Source organism: Malus sylvestris, chromosome 13, assembly GCF_916048215.2.
Source record: "Malus sylvestris chromosome 13, drMalSylv7.2, whole genome shotgun sequence".
In the NCBI taxonomy this organism is placed as follows: domain Eukaryota; kingdom Viridiplantae; phylum Streptophyta; class Magnoliopsida; order Rosales; family Rosaceae; genus Malus; species Malus sylvestris.
In genome coordinates this window covers 112,143-133,967 of record NC_062272.1, presented here as the reverse complement: position 1 = coordinate 133,967, position 21,825 = coordinate 112,143, and the positions used below count along the sequence as shown (strand labels likewise).

The following is a 21,825-nucleotide window of genomic DNA, read 5'->3' as shown; positions in this document are numbered from 1 at the left end:
TCTCTCTCTCTCTCGATATTGATACCGATTATCCACCTGCAGAAGGAGATGGCCATGCCAATGCCAAGATTGTTTGTGCATCCATGCTTGTTAATCTTACGATGGAAAAGTATACGTGTAGGCTAGTCCTCATGCATGCATGGGCCCTGGCCGCGCGGGATCTGGACCAAGTGGTCAACTACCTACTCATGCGCGCATGTTGATCATGTTCTGCAATCATTATATATATGAGTATATATATATGTATGTATATCCATGCATCCATGCACTGGCGGATCCATTAAGGGGCAGGGGGGGTCAGCTGACCCCCCGAACTTCGATGAACATCTATAGATACCTTAGGTGCTGACCCTCCGAATTTCGGTGAATGTTCATGGATACCTTGAGTGTTGCCATTTTGAAGATTAGAGTTGGCTTCATACTTGCTCTCCAACCGACTTCAGGCCTACCTAAACCCGATGAATGTCCATGAATACCTTGGGTACTGTCCCTTGCATACATTAACATGTCTGTAGTATGCATTTTCAAATGACTTCAGGCCTACCAAGACTCGATGAAATTGCGATATGCATGCTATTTTTGGTATAAAAAAATTTGAACACTGCGCGCGCTATTCTTACTGACCCCTCCTAATATTATTTCCTGGATCCACCACTGCATCCATGCATACATTATCCTATTCATCCATATACATTTTACATGTAGCCTGCGTGCGTGTGTGTGTGTATATATATATTTATATGAATGTTTAATAATAACATGTAATCTGTGATTGTGTTTAAAGAAACATAATACAATAGTGCATACCTACCTATGAAAAGGCTAACACTACTGAGGACATTATATATCATACAAATTCTGTTGTTTATAATTCTCTCACATTTTTAAATCAAGTAATGAGAAGCAGATCAATTTTATATTTTATATTTGTAAACCATGTAAGAAATATGCATGTTAATCAACACTTAAGTAATAATTCAATCATTAAAAAGAACGTCATATAGTTTATAAAACATGATTTAAATAAATGATTTCCATAACATCACCCTTTTAAAGCTTTAACAATAGTGTCTATCTAAAGCTTATGGAAAAGGCTGACTATATATATGCGAGGAAAATAAATATTTGTAGCAAGTAAGATACTCAATTGTGATGATGCATCTTTATTTTGTGAGAGTGTTACTCTCTTGATACAATATCATATTATTTGTCAAAAATATATAAAATAGAATTGTTTTCGTTCTTTTTGACAAAATAAAGAAAGCATTGTTTTCATTCTTCATTTAATTTGTTTAAATTTTATTTATTTTCTATCGTTTTCCCTTCTTTTTCCGGAAATATATATATATATCTATATCCTACATGTCCATGAATGATATCCGCCCAACATTACCGACACAACGTTTTAATCGAACGAAATAAGCCATAATTAACTAGTAATATGGAACTCACTAATAAATGAAAAAACTTAAGTTTGTTGATTGAATGATATGATACAACTTTTTCCCACTAATGGTTGCTTATATAGGGCCTCTTAGACATGCACCTTTTAGGAGTACAAATAGAAAACAAATTAAAGAAATAACAAAACACGAAAAACACTTAAAATCTTAAAATTTAATTTTAAACTAGTAAATAATGGAATTCAGCCAAAATTGTCAATGCATTATGGTAAAGTGACGAGTCTTCTTCGCTTTGCTGCTGATTTTAAACATTCTTAAACTTTCAGTCGATCCTTTTAGCCGCCTGTTATACATCAATTAGAGCTTGATGGATGGCATACTGCGGTGAAGCTATCACTCAATTAACCTAAAAGGATGAAGAATTGAGAAAGTAAAGCTGAAGAAAGGTAGCTATAGCTACTAGCTAACCTCAATTAACCCAAGAGTCAAGAAAGTAGAATTCCCTCTCATGTCATCAATTAATAATATTAAAACAAAATAGAACCGAGCCCCATCGATCATGCACATATGGGATAACCCAATTATTCCATCTCACCTTTTTGCTCTATACATCTATATGAAAATGCTAGGGAGACTATATTTTTAGATCATATTTGATAAACCATATGATGTGGTGATTGATTTAAAGAAGGAATCAAACCGTTAACATTCACTATATAATCTACACAACATGATTCAAGGAAATAGACTTTCTAGCGTCACCTATATATATATATATATATATATATATATATATATGCCATTATATATACAAAACCCAAACCAAATAATCCCACATCCCTTCTCCCTACTATTTCAAACCCAACTTTCAAGCAAGGAATAGCTTATTAAAATGAGTAGTACGTAGGAGTTAAGAGCAGGCTTAGTTAATTTGACTCTTCTCAAGCAATTAAATAAAGACAAGCCATGGTAGCCGTACGCGTGAAGGAAGCAGAAGCACCATTACTACTGCTAACGGTGTCTGCTCTTCTCCTCCTAATAATTAGCAGCTGCGCCGTGGCCACCACCATCACCAATACTACAACTACTTCCCTTACGTACCCTGAGTTTCAAGAGCTGAACGTGAAGGAAACAATCACGGCGATTCAAAGTAATGACAGGGCACCTAGGGCTGCATACAACGTCACCAGCAGCACCACCACCGGCAGCAAATTAAATGATGATGATGATGAAGATGATATAGATCATGAAGAATATGAAAGAAGCACTAATGGCGGATCCGGAGTAGGAAAATGGAAGGTGAAGGTGGTCCACAGGGATAAGATGTCGTCGCAATATGCAAACAGGAATGGGAATGAAGGCAGCCATACTTCTCATAGCCACCTTTTCCGCGCACGCATGAAAAGGGATGCCAAAAGGTTTGCTAGCCTCACGCGGCGCCTCCTCAACTACTCAGACTCAGAGTTAGAGTCGTTGGATTTTGGGTCGGGGGTGGTGTCGGGTATGGAGCAAGGGAGTGGAGAATACTTCGTGAGGATCGGAGTGGGGAGCCCACCACGAAGCCAATACATGGTGATTGACTCCGGCAGTGACATCGTGTGGGTTCAGTGCCAGCCTTGCACCCATTGTTACCACCAGTCCGACCCCATCTTTGACCCCGCCCGCTCTGCTTCGTATTCCAGCGTCTCCTGTGCCTCCTCCCTCTGCGGCCGCCTCCAGAACCCCGGTTGCCACTCCGGTCGATGCCTCTACGAGGCCTCCTACGGCGACGGATCCTACACCCAGGGCACGCTTGCCCTCGAAACTCTTACCTTGGGACGCGCCCTCCTCCGAAACGTAGCCATCGGCTGCGGGCACATGAATCGCGGCATGTTTGTGGGAGCCGCTGGTCTCTTGGGCCTTGGAGGTGGGGCCATGTCATTTGTTGGTCAGCTCGCCGGCCTGACCGGAGGTGCCTTCACTTATTGTTTGGTCAGCCGTGGCGGCCGCTCTAGTACTACAAGTACCAACGCAGCCGGCGGAGGAGGAGGAGGGTCCCTGGAGTTCGGTCGTGGGGCGATGCCCGTGGGTGCTGCATGGGTCCCGCTGATCCGGAACCCGCGGGCCCCGAGTTTGTATTTTGTGGGGCTGGCGGGCCTTGGAGTTGGAGGGATGCGGGTGCCCATATCCGGAGACGTATTCCGGCAAACCGAGATGGGTTACGGAGGGGTTGTGATGGACACGGGCACCGCCGTGACAAGGTTCCCGACGTTGGCTTACGAGGCCTTCCGCGATACCTTTCTTCAGCAGACGGCCAGCCTCCCTCGGCTGTCGTCGGGAGTGTCCATCTTTGACACATGCTATGACCTGAACGGCTTCGTGTCGGTTCGGGTGCCGACCGTGTCGTTTTATTTTTCGGGTGGGCCCATCCTGACGCTTCCGGCGAGCAATTTTCTGATTCCGGTGGACGAGAAGGGGACCTTTTGCTTTGCATTTGCTCCTTCGGCCTCCGGACTTTCCATAATAGGCAACATCCAGCAAGAGGGCATCCAAATCTCATTTGATGGAGCCAATGGTTTTGTGGGTTTTGGACCCAATGTCTGCTAAACAGCTTATTAATTATAATATGTCGTCCCTAGCTCCTTTTTCTCTGTTTTTTCTTTTCTTTTGAATGTATGCTTGAATTCAAGTTCATGAACTATATAGTATTTGAAGAAAGGTATATGTAGTATAGATTACAACGAGGTGAGCTTTAGTAGATGGTCTTTTTAGTTAAACTTGTTCTAAGAGGTTCTTAGATGAAACTTTTTAAAACATGTTCGTGTGCTTTTTGTTCTCGTGGAGTGAGTGAGTGTAAAATAATGTAATATGTGCTCATCATATTTATTTGTATGTGGACCATTCCTTTTCACTTTTCACCTTTCAATTGGCAGGAAGACATAGAAGGGTGGAAATATATATCGTGACTTATGAATAACTACGCATGTACCTACCCAAGACAAGTAATAGTAGAGCAAAGCAAGTAATTGGTTAAGAGAGTGCTTTCACTTAACACTCAAATTTCTCTATTTGAATTCTCTTTTTTATTACGTCCATTGTTTTTAGGGGTGTGCTATCCACATACCTCGTTTTACTTCTCACACACCCCTTGATAATTTCTGTCCGTTGATCTTCTTTAATTCATCCGATCTAACGGCCGAAAATTAAAAAGGTGTGTGAGAAGTAAAATGGGGTGTGTGGATATCACACCCCTTGTTTTTAAAGCGAAAGTGATTTAAATTAGAGTGTAAAATAACAGACAAAACACACGTTTTAGTGAAAGCTTTTAGTTAAAATATAGTTTTAACAAAAGGAAATTGAGATGACCGATGATACAAAAAAGTCAAACATTCCAAAAAGTGAAGAGAGTCGAAAGAAATAAAAGAAGGAAGGGGCAAACTTGAATTGACGTGTGTGTATATAACGTGTAATGTGTATGAACAATACAAGTAAAGATGAGGAAACCCAATATATTAAGGAGGATCCAAGAGAAGAGGAGAAGTAAAACCCTAGCATAGGCTTAGCTAGTAACTATTTCACTGACCCGAGGCTAGAGATAAAAATAGGAGTAGCGGAAGATGATGACCTTATATTGGTGGGTCGGCCCTAGCTTTGTCAAGTATCAACAAGCAAAAACAATAATTTACTTGACACAAACCAACCTGACAGCAAAATTAAATGATTTTACCAAGATATAATTGCAAATAATATTTCATAAAACAACATTTATCATCCATGTTGTTAACAAAACTAAAACAAAGGAAGCTATACTACTAGTACACTCTTTTGTACAATAAAATAAATTAGAAAATATTTACAGCAAGTCCCCTAGCCCTAGCCCTATGCTCACTCGCTACTCGCCACTTGTTGGGAACAAAAATGCCTTCTTCGGCCCGGGAAAAAGCCCCCAAAAAAAACAGATGCAGGTTCGGATGCAAATCCACCCATTAGTCCCATGCGAGCCTACAATATCGGGCAGTGCCCTACTACTACTGCTGCTACTACTAATTTCATGCATCCTTAATTTAACAGGATCCTGGTTCATAGTTCTAAATATTTGTTTCTAGACCAGCTTTTTCTTTGAATCAGCAAAGATACTAATGCCAGAAACACGATTGTGAATCGCTTGGTTGTGTTCTTAGACCATAAATAGGTATCTCAGATCCTCAACAGTCAGACGTGTAGCGGAGCCCCCACCATGATCTTCACCAAAAGCAGATGCCACCATTTTTCTCTTTTCTTCCTGCAAAACATGGGAGTCAATGACACAATATCAAGACTTTGATCTGACATAACTTCTGTTCGAGTATTTCATGTTAGCCAAAATGATACATATTCCCTAAATATAACAGAAAAACAGCAACCTTTTCTCTTTACACATCAGAACTAGACGGAAAAGAAAACCCAAAGAAGAAAAAAAAAGTACATCGGCACTGCAAATTGAACTTGGAAGGCAGAAATATTAAGTATAAGATCATACCTGTAAAGCTAATATCCTGTCCTCCACTGTATCCTTAATCGTGAGACGTGTTACAGTAACAGGTCGGGTCTGTCCAATTCTATGTGCCCGATCAATAGCTTGATCTTCAGTGGTTGGATTCCACCACAGGTCCAAAAGGATAACATGACATGCTGCAACCATGTTTAGACCAAGGTTTCCAGCCTTTAGTGACATGAGCATAACAGTGATCTGCAAAATATTTCAACCATTAAAGATGTTAAAATCAATGACCAGATTGAGGTGGTAAAAGGGTTACTCATGTAAAAATGAACTAACGTAGAAGCAATTATGCATTATTTGACCAATTTATCAAGACAAGGACCAAAACCTCAGGATCAGTGTTAAAATCTTTGACACCCCTGTCTCTTGATGCCAGACTCATTGTCCCATCAAGCCTTCTGTACTGAATACAATACTCGTTCAATGATGTTTCAACTAAATCCAACATGCCAGTCCACTGGGAAAAAATAATCGTTTTTATTGGTCCACTATTTGGTGAGCTTGAAACGCCAGAATATCTACTATCTGTGATTTCGGTTCCAAAAGCAGGGTCTCCATTGCTTCCAGCACAGTTATGTTCCAAATGTGAAAGCAAAATCTCAATAATAGCTCTGACTTTAGATGAACTATACTCATTCTGTAACACTATTGATTTCTCGCCCAACTCAGAATTCGTCCGAGTACCATCAAGATTATTGGAGAAGCAACTTATGAGAGTGGATTTGGAGAAAACAACATCAGAACCAACTTGTTCTTTACATTCAGCAGCAGGACATGTATTGTCATCACCCGTCAAATATTCCGAAACACACTGATAACAGAATACATGGCCACACATAGTAACAACAGGGTCTTCAGGTGGATCCTGCCAAAAGCATCAAATACTATAAGAATTAAATAGGCCCACCACATTTATACAATATTCTTTTAATAATCTGACACTTTCAATTGGCAAAGAGAATCATCAGCACAAAAATTTCCTAGTTAAGCATGTCCAGATTCCTCCCTAACTCCCCAAAACGAGTAAGTGTGACTATATTTTTCTTTCAAAATTTTAAATACATTTTTACTTGAAACAATGTGTTACACCACGCAGAAAAACATCTATAATTCAGGAGAGATAATATGGATAAGTATTAATAGTCCAGGAGAGATAATATGCATAAGTATATAATAATTAGTAAGAGCTAAGAAAGGAAGTAAATAGTTTCAATCTGAAGCATCACAACGCAAAGGAATATTTATTGAAAGGTTTCATTGCAATCATGCACAGTATATTGGGAAAACCAGAAAAGGAGACGGTGACCTTCTCTAGGTCCTGCGCTACTCACATCTATAAAACCTTTGCATCTCAATAACATATATTTTCAAGTATTAGAAATAAATCAAGAAAATGACAAAAGAAAACAAGTTGCTTTGCTATAAACTAATCGAAATGCAGACACCATTTTAACATGGTAAGTACAAGCATATACTATCGGAAGAAAGTTTTGGAGGAAGGAACTATCCTAAGCAGGAAGTGCAAAGAGTTGCCACACTCTGCATTTAACAATGGAACAGGCAGTCATCACAGCCTTCCACGTGTGCATGATGTACCTGACCAGTTTCCAGAACAGTTGTTTTCGTATTAACTTAATAGAATTTTCAAGTCTACAAAGATTTACAGGCCCTTATAAGCTACAAAGGAAATATGTTTGGAAGGGTTTCAAGAAAGCTCACTTTGCATACACGACAAATAGCCAATGAAGTTTCCAGAAGATGCAAAAGATGGGATATCATATCCTTTGGGAGTCGCCTTGCCATTTGCACAGAATCTTTCCCAACACAGTCTGAGTCATACGCTTTAACAAGCTGAGGGTGGTCACAAGCTTGCCGGAGGCGCAAAAGCATCAAAAGAATATTTGCATAATTTTGATTTACTGTGCCAGCAGCGGCATATGCCTGCAAGACACAATACAAATCAGCACACGAATATCTATAAACCCAAATTAAATCTTCACGAGATCACAAACGAATCTTCCTCAAAACTGCAGGTTTCCACAAACTGCGGGTTGTATATTTATTATAGCATGAAATTTCAACCTGGACCAGGTTGCAATAAATATAAAGTACCTCAAAAAATGCAACAAAGTAGCATGTACGGGGCCCATTAGAACAGCACTGATCTATTTTCCCATTAATAAATCCACTAGCAGCATTTGTCACTTACATCTCAGATTACTCAAGAAATATCAGATGTCTCAAGTAGAATAAATAAATTGAAGGGGAAAGCACCTTGAACTTAGTGCGTGAATCGGCTTCTAGCTTGGTATAAAAGGCCCGCTCCTCAGGCGAGAACTCCACTTTACTCAAGTTTATTGTTTTTGGTGGTAATTCAATTATAGGTTGCCCATCGATCAATGTTCCTACATAAAGTAACCAATTATGATAAGCACCAATGAGTTTAAGTCAAAATTAGTCCAAGGTGTAAAAAACAACCACATTAGTTCACAGCATCGGAACAATAACAGACTTTATTAATAGGGATGTGCTATCCACACACCCCATTTTACTTCTCACACACCCTTGATAATTTTTGTCCGTTGATCTTCTTCAATTCATCTGATCCGACATCCGAAAATTAAAAAGGTGTGTGAGAAGTAAAATGGGGTGTGTGGATATCACACCCCTATTAATAACCTACATACACAGTGACAAACAATTTTTAATAACATGTTTGTCCAAACAATATGTAAAGAAGTAGAATATATTTATCAGATCAACAACCACACCACAAAATAAACTTGAACAGAAATGCACAGTAGTAAATTATAACTAGTTGCGAATAATTTCATCCAAAAATAAACAACAAAATACAATAATGTAATTGGGCACACAGCTGAAACAACTGAAAAATGAAAGAAGAGATTTTGCTTCATGCTTTCAGTGTACATTTTCACTTCTTTTATGAGGAGAAAATGTGAGAAATGAGTTCTTCCAAGTTTCTGACAGTGTTTTAAGCAAGTACAAATTACAAAGCATGGCTTAAGACCATACTATTTTTGCCATTATTTCTCAACCAGAAAATATTCCCTTTCTCAACATGGAATTCTGAAACTCGCAGAAAGTGGTTACCTAGTTCAACATGAGAAAGTAAAGCCTCATGTGTAAGACATCAAACCTAATGGATTAGTAAAAGTGCACAAATATTTTTTTTGAAACGGGAAAGTGCACAAATATAAACAACTACCAACTATCACGCAAATCAAATAACCGGAACAATATATTCACCTTTTGTTCGACGCAACATTATAGCCCTCAGAACTGCCTGGAGCTTCTTGTAACCTTGGATTGAGTTTCTTGATATTGGAACCTTAATGGTACTGTAAAATGACTTATATACAGCATAGGGGTCATATCTAAGAAATCTGAAGTAACTGTATAAGTCATCAATTGTATTTTGTATAGGAGTACCAGACAAACACCACCTTCTTTTTGCTCGAAGGCTACAACACGCTCTAGCCACTTGAGTTCTGTGATTCTTAATCGTCTGAGCTTCATCTAGTATCACCCTAAACCAACCCACTTTTGCAAGTGCCCCAGAACCACAATCAATAGAGGAACTATCAATTCCCTTTTTGCCCCTCTTTCCCTTCTTATTAATAATTGAAGCCTTTTTTCTCTTCTTATTACTTGAAAAATCAGAATGTATTCCATAAGTTTCCTCAATTTTCTCATCAGGTTCATCATCATCAACTAAAGGTTGTTTTGGGACTTCATTGGTTACAATAGCATATGTTGTGAGAACCACATCATAGCTAGCCAGTTCTTCAGGAACCTTCGTCCGGCTGCCTCCGTGATAAATAAGAACACGCAGCTTTGCTTCCTCTGCAACCTTTTCATCCAGCTCCCTAGCCCACTGTCGAAGAACACTTGCTGGACACACAACCAATGTACCCGCTGCTGGCCTCTGCTTTCTGATTGATCGTGAAGATGTACTAACTTCTGGAGTTGATCGAAGATGATCAGGTGCCTCAGTTTTATTCAATTTATCCAAACCACCGTTGGGATTGTCCTCATCGTCATCCAAATTTAAAGCCTCAGTTTTCTGATTGCCTAAATCTCTAGATTTTGACTTCGAATCCAAATACTTCTGCATTTGTATAAGGGCAATCATTGAAATGGTCTTACCAAGGCCCTGTAAGATAAAAGCATTATGAATCTAAATTAGCATATATATGAAACCTTTAGTCAAGTAGAAAGGATTAAGCTTAGCTTTAGAGGTCAGACGATTATTATTGAATAACCTGATCATCTGCTAAGATTCCACCCAGACAATGCAGACTTCTAGTTTCCTTTTGAAGCATCCATGCCAGAGCAATTTTCTGTGGGCGTAAACTTACTTGAGTTCATGAAAATGATGAATTCAAGAGAATGGTGAAACCAATTATTATAAAAAAGAGAGAAAAACCTGATGTCGTAGAAGAGGGACCGACAGAAGACCATCAGGTAAAGTAGCTTCAACTTTTGGTTGATTGAGATCCTGCAAGAACCAAACTTCCTTTAAAGAGGATTCCTTGTTATGCAACTAAGACAACCATATCTAGGACCAATCCTGTTCAGATTTTCAATTGCTACACCCTGGTACAATCACCTTTCTGTTACCTACTATTAATGCCTCGGCCTCACAATTATGAGATCTGTCTTACCCATAAATTCCTCAACAACTTTAAGAAATAGCATAAACCCACCATCTCTCTGTATTGTTACAACAACTCTGCTAAACTTGACGATCAAGATTAAAAAAATAGTATCCAATTACAAGATAACGAGTTTAAGTAAGCAAGAACGTGGAGTCTGACAAAAAAAAGTGATTGGAAAATGAAATGAAACAAGGGTTAAAGAAAAAACTAATGCAACCAAATGAATTGATAGTAGCACCATCAAGGAGAAAATGGAAGGAAAGACGACTACAGATAATTTTTATTACTAGCACAACATGAGAAAGGGACACATTTATGTTCCCTTTCAAACTGGTTTTGGCCCCAAAGATTCGTACCTTGAAAAATTAATTCTTTATTACCATAAGACTACCGAACAAAATGCATTTTGCACTATATATGTGGCTGGCCACCCCTTTTGGGTTTCTGAACGTGTTAAGGTCTCTTCGCAAAAATTCAATCCCTGATAATTTTTGTTTTACTGAACCTCACAAAGAAATCAAGAATAAACTGCTTACTGCACCAACAATAGCAATGGAAGAATGTTAGAACTGAGTGCGGAAGTACCTCTAATGCTGCTTGATATATCAGTCTCTCATCACTGCCAGGAACCCTTTCGTCACCTGTCCCAGAATGGTATGCAGGGTCACTTGAACTCGCAAACTGTGAAGCGGAAAATGACTTTCCATGCATGAAAGAGGGAGGCTGGCCCCTACTCCCACTGCTTTCAGACCTATTAAATTCGGTGTCATAGCCCCTACTAGAATAGTCTCTCATAAGGCCCTTGCCATTGCTTGCGTAAGTACTCGGTCCCGATAGCTGCATAGATTGTGGAAGGGTCCTCTTCTGAGCCTCATAGTCCTTAAGAGAAATATTAGAACTTTGCGAATGATTACTCTGAGGCCGTTCCACATTATCATTATGTGCTCGAGCAGCATGTCGATTTGAGGTTCTTATATCATCACTTGAACTGGGATTAAAATTCTGTTTCACCTGTGTGTGCTGATTAACATTAGGAGAGTTGCCATTAGAAGCATATGCTCTTCTAGGAGAAGGCACCTTTCTAAACTGCCCAGAATAATCTGCAAATTCCACCGATTGTCGTGTAATTAATAATATATACAACTTATTCTAAACATTTTTGTGGGGGAGGGGGGGGGGGGGCATTAAAATACAAAACCCAATCTAACCTCCACTCCTTGGATTTGAGCCAGGTCCAGATAGCGAGCTTGGAAGAACTCTGCTGTTGCCATATTCCCTTTCTTCTATCTCTAAATCACTATCCGATGAACTAATATCTATAAATTCCCTTTGAGCCATGAAGGTTGAAAATTGAGTTTCCCCTTCTTCAACCAACTTAGAAAGTGAGTTCCTTGCAGGTAAGCCAATCTGAAATTGCGAGGTATCTTTTAAATCTCTTGGTGCAGCAATATAAATAGAGAAGCAATAGGTTTTACTAAAAATTAAATAACTCACCACATCCGTGCAGTTTTTTGAGATTAAACTGCCAATCCATCCACTTAAAAAAGAGCAATATCTCCAAGTTGAATCAAAGAAGTCATAAAGATGATCCGCATGACCAAACATCTAAGAAAAGTGCATCCCCCCTTCCTAAGAAAACAGAAGATTAATAAGTTGAGCAGATTATTTTGAAGTGTACAAAAAAAGGGCAAAAAGGAAGCTTCATAAGCCTGCATTACATAGGACTGCACTCATCCAACAGCTATTGGTATCAATTCCCAGAAGCAGGTCTTTGCTAACAGCATAAGTAATACACATGCAAAGCCTTAGGAATCCTCTCCTACAAACACGTGTATACCAATTACCAAAAGCCAGTGTTAGTAGACACAGTGTCAGTGAGGGTCTGAGGAAGCTGCATTATCACTTGACTTCATATGGGTATACCAAAGTATTGCCTTGATAATCAGATATAAGTTTTAACTGATCAATTGATTGACCATCATAATATATATGTGTAAAATTTTCTGCATTATCTCGGCCTCAAGTTTCCAAGCAGGAGGAACTCATCAAAAGGGGTGGTAGACTGCTTGCTTACTAATGAACCCTGATGTTGCTAGTAAATCTAAATCAAAAGGCTAAAGCCTTTCTAGTGAAACCTGGTGGTAGACTGCTTGCTTACTAATGAACCCTGATGTTGCTAGTAAATCTAAATCAAAAGGCTAAAGCTTTTCTAGTGAAACCTGATGTTGCTAGTAAATCTAATCTCAAAAGCATAAAACTTTGAAATCGTATCATCAGAATTCGCAAAGACCTGATTAACTTGACCCTCTCGTCTCCAACTAGGATTTTGCTTACAAAATTCACACCAGATTTTAAAAATAAATAAAAAAATCTCCCTAGAAACCATTGAAAAATTGAACGACTGGAACAAATTTGGGGGAGTCGAAAGGTAGCGAAGAAGAATATATAAGTTAAACCCAGAAGAAAAGGATGAATTGCAAAGATGAAACATGCAGTGGGTGGTAGCGCCACTGGATCAATTCGTCATCAAGTTAAAAGCTTTACCCATTAAAATGCAGAGGAAAAAGGAGAAATCGTACCTGCAAAGCTGTAATGGCCGATTGTCATTGGCCTTGTCCAGCACTAGTTCATAGGGTTTGCAGTGCAGGCGAGGGGAGAAGACGATAGGCGGAGAGAGAGAGTACGGTTGGGTTTGGAACAATTGACAATGGAAGAGATCTTGAATTACGCGAGTATCACCTCCGAAAATTAAAAATTAAAAATTAAAAATAAAAGAAGGAAATTAATAAATATAACTAATGGAAAAAACCCCTTTATAAAACTAATTCATTTACGGTGGGAAAAAGAGTAAATAATTAGTATTGTATCCTTGTAACGTCTCAATTTGTTTGACTAATTTTAAAAAGACTAGGAAATAAGGCGCTATGGTATATTTCATTGAGATGAATAATAATTTTTTTCAAAAACAGAATCGGACTTGGATTTATAAGTGGGGCATGTCGTCGACTTCTTCTTCTTCTCCCTCGTACGAGTACGAGAGAGTTCGGTTGGAGATTGGACAAGTACAAGTGTACAACTGTACAAGGAAAGACACTGATCCACAGCTAGACTAACACACTAAACATTGGGCCAGACCTTGGTCAATCAACAGGCCCAGGCCAGCCCCCTTGGACTCATCCTCCGTTTGGGCGGTCAGGCTTAACTGCGGGACAAATGATGAGCCCAGTAGAAAGGGGAGTTCGAGAAAAGATCTAAGCCCACTAATGGATCTCAGACTGAGGTAACCCAGGCCAATCAGAGAGCACAAGAGACGTTAAATCTAAACCGTCAAAATTTGGGGAAAGTTACAGGAATAATGGATGATAAAGAAATAAATCTGGCGGGCGGGGGATTCTAAAATAGTTTAGGCGGCAACCAATTTTCCCTCTTGTGTTTTCGTCAAATTTCAAACTCAAACATCATTACATAAGTGTATATATTATTATTCGTTTGCTTGCAATGCGTAGGGTTCCGTTCAATTCCATAATTTCATTATTTTGATAGAAGAAGAAGAAGAAGGAGGAGGAGGAGAGAAATGGGAGGAGGGTCAATGAAATCGAACCCAACCAAGGCAAGGAGGAGAGTGGAGGCCACTGAGACCGGGGAGAACTCCCTGTCAACCGTACCACCTTCTCTCGTTCGCGGCAAAGATGGCAGTGCCTTTGCCCGATGGTTTCTACCCTAAACCCCAACACTTGTTTTTCTTTTTTCCTCTACTATATTCTTCGGGGTTTAGGGCCATTCAATTCAATTAATCAACACAAAAATTAATCAGAAGAAAACCCAGAAATACATGGTGTTACTGTTTGGATGACTTTTTGCTTGGGTTGTAAATTTTGTTATTGTTAATCAGATCAGATCCATCCATTAGTATATGAGGTGTGTTGTGTTAGTGTGATTAATTGAGTTAAATGTGGGTGATAATTTGCAGCGAGGAGTGCAACAAGGACGTGCCAGTGGCACTCATCAGCATGCACAGTTGTAGCCTCGATGCCAAAATCAAGCTCAACCTCAGTGCGTTACGTTTGTTTTTCTTTCCTTTTTTTTGCCTTGTTTATTTTTTGTGTAATTTCTGTTTTACTTTTTGACAAGTGAGAATACCATATCTGATTTCCTTTGTTTGGGAATTGGGATGAATTTCCAGAGGCTCAAGTTGTGGAAAAGCCCCCTGAAGTGAAAAGGAAGCTTCCCGCTGACAGGTAATTACTTCTCATTCTCTGTCTGTTATTTGTCAATCTCGTGTGATTTATGTGTCTATCTATCCATCTTTCTTTCTTTTTTCAATTTGGTATTTATTTGCAGAAAGAGGTCCACCACCACCACTTCACAACCAAAGACGTCAAAGAGAGCCAAGAAGGACAAAGATCCAAATGCACCCAAGCGCCCTCTCACCGCCTTCTTCCTCTTCATGTAAATCTCCTCTCACCTGCTGTTTCTGTTTCTCTTATGTATTATCCATGATTTACAACTACATTATCTGCTGTGTATTTGAATGATGTCTGTTTTGTATGAGATGCTGTTTGAGGTCAATTGTGGATTTTGTATGCTGCAGGGATGATTTCAGGAAATCCTACAAGGAAGCTAATCCTGATTCCAAAGGCGTTAAGATGGTATTTGTTGTTATCAACTTCAGCACTCCGTTACTGTACAATATGCTACGGTTTGATGAGCCTGGGTGACCTCTAATGTTGTAACTTTAAACTGGAGTTTCAGGTTGCAAAGGAGGGTGGTGAGAAGTGGAAGTCTATGACTGATGAGGTTTGTATTTGTATTCATTCTGTATTCTTTTGTGTATGGTTTTGGTCTTGATTTGTTACCTTCAATCTTATCACGTGGACAGGAAATGGTCGTTAGACTTTGTCTGATCCTGTTTTCTTCTTGTTTCTGATGTAAAATGTGTTTAGGAGAAGAAGCCCTACGTGGATAAAGCTGCTGAGCTTAAAGAAGAGTACAAAATAGCACTGGAGACTGACATTGCAGAAGCTAGGGATGTAAGACTTATTCAGCTTACTTGTTGAATGTGTTAGTATTATTATTGTAGTTCTTATTAAATTCTGGTTTTTTTCTGTGTGGAAATTCAGGGTGAAACACCGGAAGGGGTTTTGGAGAAAGAAGCTTCAGAGAAATAACTGATGTTGATGAGTAGTACTAGCGTATTAGTATTAGGATAGCTTGACAAATCTTTTCATATAAAGTTTCATGTTCCTCTCTTTGGAGGGATTGAGTCTAATGCATGTTTCTGGATTCTTGTAAATTCTGAGGCTGTTTGTTTCTGAGCTATCTATGGCTTTTCTGAAACTGGTTATGATATGTATCTTCTTGAATGATTCCCAAGCATCCCTTTTTCTTTCGGTAGACTTGTGAATGCAAATGTAGTAGTTGAGCATTTCAATTCCATGTGTTTTTGTGTTTTAATTGGTTGGTGTATGTTGAAACATAAATTGCCTACTTACATTGAAAAATTGGGTTGATTCATTCTATTTTTTAATCTGCAATCCATCTGAGTTTATTTATGTGTTGATGGGTCTCAATTCTTGTTTCCTTTGCGGGGCACTTTTTGAAGCAAATGATTACTACACAATGTGCTCTGGAATTTGAATGTTTGAGCATAAGCTTAATGAAGGAAAGAACATGCATTCTCTCCTCGGTATGTAAATAGACAAGGTTTCTTAATTTGAAAGTGATTATAATAAATAGATAATAAGTGACTATCTTTCTTGGATCTTGGCTCTTGCAGGAGATGTCCTATTTGCTGTTTCCTATATGACATGTAATCTCAACGAAAATGCTCATATTTTCTCGAGTCTGAGTCAGCATCTTACTGGCTCATCATATTTGCTTCTTGTTTCTTTCCACTACCCCTGCAAGGTGGCATTGGCTTGCCACATAAGCACAAATTGTGCAGATAAGCAGCTGCAGGGAAAATGTTGAATGGTCTCCCTTGTGGGATCTCTCCGCATAACCTGTTTGCCCTGAAGCTTGCGTGTCTGAGCCCTTCAATCCCTAACAGGCTATTTGGAATCCTTCCTGTGAGCCCATTGATGGACACATCGAGCCATTTCAGTTTCACGAGCAACCCCAAACTTGTAGGGATGGTGCCTGTCATCTGGTTCCTTGATATATCAAACCTTCCAAGTTGGGTCAGGTTTGAAACTGAGTTGGGGATGTGACCGGAAATCTTGTTGCTTCCCAAGTTGAACAATTTGAGCCTCAGGCCTTCCTTCAACTCTGGAATTCCACCTGAAATTTGATTGTGTGAGACATCCAAAACCTCCAAAAAGCTGCTTGTCCTATCGTTTAAGATTCTTGAGAGAGACCCTGCGAGCTGATTTGAGTGCATGTCAACAGAAGAAATCGTGTCAGGCAATTTGAGTTCTGAAAGATCAGACTTCAATTGGTTGTTGGAGAGATTGAGGCTTTGCAAGCTTGTCACGTTGGTGAGGAGCTTTGAAATACCACCGGTAAATTGATTGTGAGAGAGGTCGATGGAGGTCAAAGAATCAGGCATTGTAAAGGTTGGGAGGGTTCCTCTCAATTGACAGCCAGCAAGATGAACATCTCTGAGTTGTCTGCTTGTGATCCAATATGGAACGCTCTCTAAACTGAGATTGTTGTAAGACAAGTCTATGGACAAGAGAGAAGGAACGCCCCTGGCAAGGGTCTGAGGGAGAGGATCCGAAAACCCGTTCCCGGATAAATTGAGGTACCAAAGGTTGTGTAATGTTGAAATGGATCCCGGAATACATCCTGTAAGTCGATTGGCGCTCAACGAAAGAGTGGTGAGGGATTTGAGTCCGGCAACCTGAACAGGGATGATGCCAGTCAGTTGGTTGTGGTTCAAGGACAGGTCCAAAAGCTTGGACAAGCTGAAGAGGGAAATGGGCATCTGACCAGATAACTGGTTATTGGAGAGGTCAATGTAAGTAAGGTTTTGCAACTGGCGACCTACGAAATCTGGAATGGGGCCGGACAAGGCATTGAAGCTGAGATCAAGGTACTGCAAAGCATGGAAATTTAGAAAAGTGGGTGGGATAGGACCTGTGAGGGAGTTTCTGGCTAAACCTAGTTGGACAAGATGGGGGAGTTGGCCTAGGCTTGGGGGAATGTGGCCGCTGAAACGGTTGCCGCTGAGGGAGAGGCTCTGGAGGGAGGAGAGACGGCCTAAATCAAAAGGAATGGGGCCGGCGAGGGAGTTGTCTTCGAGGGCGAGTTGGGTGAGGTGGACGAGATTGGAGAAGCTCTGAGGAATTGGACCTGTAATTAGTTTCAGGCCACTGATAACGAGTACCTCCAAGAAATTCAAGTTGGCAAGGGAAGGGGAGAGGGTGCCCTTCATGTAATCAGGTCCAGAGGCTGGGCGCTGCAACTGCAAGACAGTAACCCTGCCAGCTGGGTTGCACTCAACACCTTCCCAGCCTCCGGCGCAGCAGTCTCTGCCCGTCCACGAAGACAGCATTTGTGTAGTGTCCTTGAAGATTCTGGATTTGAAGCTGAGAAGGGAGGCTCTATCTGCTTCTGAGCAAACAGCCGGGGATGACGACGAGGCTGAGGATGTAGAACACAGCAGGATCGACAAAAACATGAGCAATAACAGGTTGGAATTGGAAATACAAGCCCATGTCCATCGGCATGTCCATGTGCGGAGGAGGACAGGCATTCTCATTTTGGGAGGAGGAGGTCCCAGTCAGTAGTCAGAGCATCAGAAAACAAACACCGTAACTATTTTCCAGTGAAGGTGGGTGGGGATATGATATATGTACTTAAAAGAAAAAAAGTGGAAGCTGGAAAGGAAGCAGCAGCAGGAGAGGAGAGGAGGGTGGAGGACTTTTGCCTTGCTTGCCGTAGACACTTAGACAGCAAGTATTTGATTAATTAATACTTAATAGCTAGCTAGGATGAATGATGAAAAAGATGGAATAAAAAAAAGCGTAAGTGTGTGTGTCTGAAGACAGAGAGAGAGAGAGAATAGGCATGTAATAATGTGGTTTGGAGGAGGAGGAGGAGACGTGTCTGAAACTCTCGAGTGTCTGCGTCTCTTATTTATAGTAACCAGAACAAAAGCAAAGAGGTGAGGTCGGCTCTCGGGGGAGTAAATGGAACTTGTCTCTCGCTTCCTCACATGTAATGTAATTTGTAAAAATAAATAAAATTCTGACCGTTTGATGATCACGAGGATCCTCCTCCAGTTTGAAACGTTGGAGCGCACTAGATTCAAATTCCGCAGCCAAATCAACCCTACTTTTTTACTTTTAAAAATTAACCCCTATATTCAAAAAGAAAAATAAAATTAACCCCTTATATTTCGCAACGCAACGCTCGTAGCCGTTGCCATCCACAGGTTTCACCTGTCAACACTCAACGCTTGCACAATCTTTTCTTGTGCCAAACAAAAGGCCTATCATTTCTCCGCCCTCCTTTCATTCCACTCCATTTGTAATTAATCGGTGTCAAGTGTGAACTCCTTGAACATCACTGAGTTCTCAGACTCAATCACACGAGCCAATAATTATGCAACACATGTATTTTTGTTTTAAAACTCTATAACTCACTCGATAACACAACATTAACGTAGCATATTATCTATTTTTCTTTTAAAATACAAAGAATACGTGTGTTGCATTATTATTATTATTTATGCCATTTTAAAAGAGAGAGAACCCTATTTTTCTTGTAATGCTTTCAAAGTCTATGCTACCCTACTTGTACTTGAATGCATTACAAGATTAGGGTTGATCGATCAGGTTTTCTTTCAATATCAAATCTCAATTAATAATTGCCAACTAAGCTGGAAAAAGAAATTAACCACTCAATTGCAAAACATTTCTAACGGTAGAATCTCTCTTCTAATTAAATAGTATGACAATGACAGTCTTGAATATATCAACATAAATCAAAATTAATTAGAAAATAAAAAAGGTTCTGACTACTGATGATGATGATAATAATTAAAAAGAAGATAATTAGATTAACTCCTGAGGCTTGCTTAACTGTTGATTCCTAATGATTATTCACGTTTCCTAATTTGCAAGGAACACTAGTGTTAATATGCCTATCGGTTCCGTATGCGATGCTTGTCAAACTTGGTAAGAAAATGCGTTTGCAGAATTTTTGCAGTTATTGAGACAAATTATTTTGGGTAGCAATTGTTTATATATAATTGTATATGGATAACACCCTATTAGTTTAGTCATGGATATGTATAATTGTATATATGTTGTAATTATGTTAAATATTAGTTGGAAAGAGTTGTTGAACTTTTGGAGCAATTTGTCAAACAATCGTTCTTCAATTTTGACTTATTTTGTTCCTTTTTATCAACTTGTGTGCTCTCTCTTTCTCAAATTTTCAAAGTATCGTATTCAAAATTCATGTTAATATTAGAGAAAATGTTGGAACTTGTTGTTATAAATTAATGCGTTGTGAGATGTTATTGGTATTTCAAAAATATCATCATGAACTAATCAAAAGTTAAAAACATTGTGGATTGTTCTAAAAAATATAGCATTCTTCATCAACCCACTGCGTTCCGTGTTCAAACTTTCTATGTTCCACGTAGTTTAGATGAACTTTTGTCTATAAAAAACAAAAAATATCAAAAGTGAAAAAGAAGAAAGTGAATGATGAAACATGAGCTGGATTAGATAGGTGGCGTTGATTGCGGTAGATTTAAAGGGAAAGGACCAATGGCCCCCTTTCTATATGTTACGGGATGGACAGGCAATGTTGACTCGACGGGATGAATCTTTGCTTGCTTGCCGGTGAACTGGAAAACTAGATTAAGTCGAAGATTCAGGGCTGCAGGCATGGTGATGGACATGGTCTCCTCTCAATCTCTCATTGTAACTTGTAAAGCTTTAAGCTTAAGCATGATACTTGTGTATGCATTTCCAACAAGAAATGTCTAAGTTGACAATGAATTTCGACTGACTGAACTATTCAATGGCAGCTTGCGCATTGCGATACAGTTCAGTGTCAAAGGGAAAGTTATGGGCTACTCCATGTCTCCCTAATTTGACAGGTCCAGCACTTGCACTTGATGTGGTTGCAGCAGCCTCCTGCTACTTAGCCATACCAGGATGTATAGGAACCAAAACTGCCATAAAATTAATTTGTTGAGAGACGAACATGGAAAAAGGTGCATGGACTTTCTTATGCCCCATCTGGCCCAACCCAACTGTTGCCCTATGTCTTGTTTACCCACCGGCCCCCACCCAAAATGTGACAATCCAAAGCACGAGGAAACCCGAAGTGGCGACCAGAAATCACAGAATAGAGAGCTCAGCAGAGTAACACAGCTTGACTCACAGATTAATCAGAGCCTGTGGTATAAGGTGAGAGAGAGTAAATTAAGGGTGACCAGATACAACTCCAAAAAAGTTTGTCAAACAGAGAAAACCAGCTAAAAACTGCCAAATATCACGACGTAGAGTCTTTGCTTAGCAATATATATAACGATTGTATCTGGCTACGTTTCCAAGGTAAGTTTCATCTCAGCACCAAGGATTAAAAAGAATAATAATTGAGATTTCTCCCCACGACATTCCCCCTCACTTTTAATCATATGCTGTAAGATCATATTACTGCCATCAAAGGGCGGGTGCCATTCAAGAGTTCCCTTGTAACACATATCTTCGCAAAAACAAGAATTGTCTACTTGCCCAGTACCCCAAAAACAACAACAGGCCTATGATACATGAGACATTCAAAGCAATAAAGCAATCCTTAGTCCGAAGTAATGGCAATGGCTGGATTGAGCAAGACCCTCACTCTCCCTATTTGCACGAGATCGCGTGGATAAGCCTTATCTATCTAAAACAGTCAAACGGAGCACAAAATGCATGTATTACTACAAATCACGCCGACTGCTTGGACCTATATGCATAATTAATTAATGTTTATGATTCAGATGGTCATGCAAATGTAAACCTCAGTAGCAAGCTTTCTCGACACTGATTCGTCTTCCTTGGGCTACAGTTTTCTTTGAATAAATATAAACCGGATTAAACACAACCCATTTATTTATATCCATGTCTCAGATAAGAAAAATCCTGCACGAAATGACACACACACACACAAAGTTAGCCATCACATTGCTTCCTTTCATCTACACAAATTGCTAGTGTAGGAGAATCCAAATATATACTAGTCAACTGTTTTGATGTACAAGTAATCCAAAGTCCAC

The 21,825-nt window shown here is 39.6% G+C and overlaps 4 protein-coding genes across 6 annotated transcripts in view; 2 read left to right on the top strand and 2 right to left on the bottom strand.

Annotated features, from left to right (window-relative positions):
• The first annotated feature begins 2,209 nt into the window (after positions 1–2,209).
• LOC126594749 (protein ASPARTIC PROTEASE IN GUARD CELL 2-like) lies at positions 2,210–4,293 on the top strand. Its single transcript, XM_050261008.1, has one exon. The coding sequence runs from the start codon at positions 2,370–2,372 to the stop codon at positions 3,987–3,989; it is 1,620 nt and encodes a 539-aa protein (XP_050116965.1). The 5' UTR covers positions 2,210–2,369; the 3' UTR covers positions 3,990–4,293.
• An 823-nt stretch (positions 4,294–5,116) lies between these two features.
• LOC126597213 (helicase-like transcription factor CHR28) lies at positions 5,117–13,494 on the bottom strand. 2 transcript variants are annotated; one of them, XM_050263990.1, is made up of 13 exons: positions 13,184–13,494; positions 12,323–12,423; positions 12,099–12,233; positions 11,813–12,011; positions 11,190–11,704; positions 10,373–10,444; positions 10,209–10,286; positions 9,193–10,099; positions 8,197–8,327; positions 7,642–7,863; positions 6,251–6,787; positions 5,902–6,111; positions 5,117–5,664 (listed from the first exon to the last, which is right to left on the bottom strand). In XM_050263990.1, the coding sequence occupies exons 3-13, from the start codon at positions 12,207–12,209 to the stop codon at positions 5,560–5,562; spliced, it is 3,087 nt and encodes a 1,028-aa protein (XP_050119947.1). In that variant the 5' UTR covers positions 12,210–12,233; positions 12,323–12,423; positions 13,184–13,494; the 3' UTR covers positions 5,117–5,559. The 2 variants fall into 2 exon arrangements, with proteins under 2 accessions (XP_050119947.1, XP_050119946.1); XM_050263989.1 differs by lacking the exon at positions 12,323–12,423 and having other exon boundaries at positions 13,184–13,493.
• Positions 13,495–14,091: 597 nt separating this feature from the next.
• LOC126597219 (high mobility group B protein 7-like) overlaps positions 14,092–21,825 on the top strand; it is a 30,182-nt gene continuing 22,448 nt past the window's right edge. The window contains exons 1-8 of one of the 2 annotated variants that reach the window (XM_050263997.1): positions 14,092–14,315; positions 14,575–14,657; positions 14,788–14,842; positions 14,946–15,053; positions 15,196–15,253; positions 15,357–15,401; positions 15,548–15,634; positions 15,725–15,768. In XM_050263997.1, coding sequence (XP_050119954.1) covers positions 14,179–14,315; positions 14,575–14,657; positions 14,788–14,842; positions 14,946–15,053; positions 15,196–15,253; positions 15,357–15,401; positions 15,548–15,634; positions 15,725–15,768 — 617 coding nt within the window. In that variant the 5' untranslated portion in view covers positions 14,092–14,178. Of the gene's footprint in view, positions 14,316–14,574; positions 14,658–14,787; positions 14,843–14,945; positions 15,054–15,195; positions 15,254–15,356; positions 15,402–15,547; positions 15,635–15,724; positions 16,059–21,825 lie in introns of those variants that run through there. The other variant, XM_050263998.1, reaches the window with a different exon arrangement.
• On the bottom strand, positions 16,214–18,730 carry LOC126597216 (DNA damage-repair/toleration protein DRT100). Its single transcript, XM_050263992.1, has one exon. The coding sequence runs from the start codon at positions 18,304–18,306 to the stop codon at positions 16,462–16,464; it is 1,845 nt and encodes a 614-aa protein (XP_050119949.1). The 5' UTR covers positions 18,307–18,730; the 3' UTR covers positions 16,214–16,461.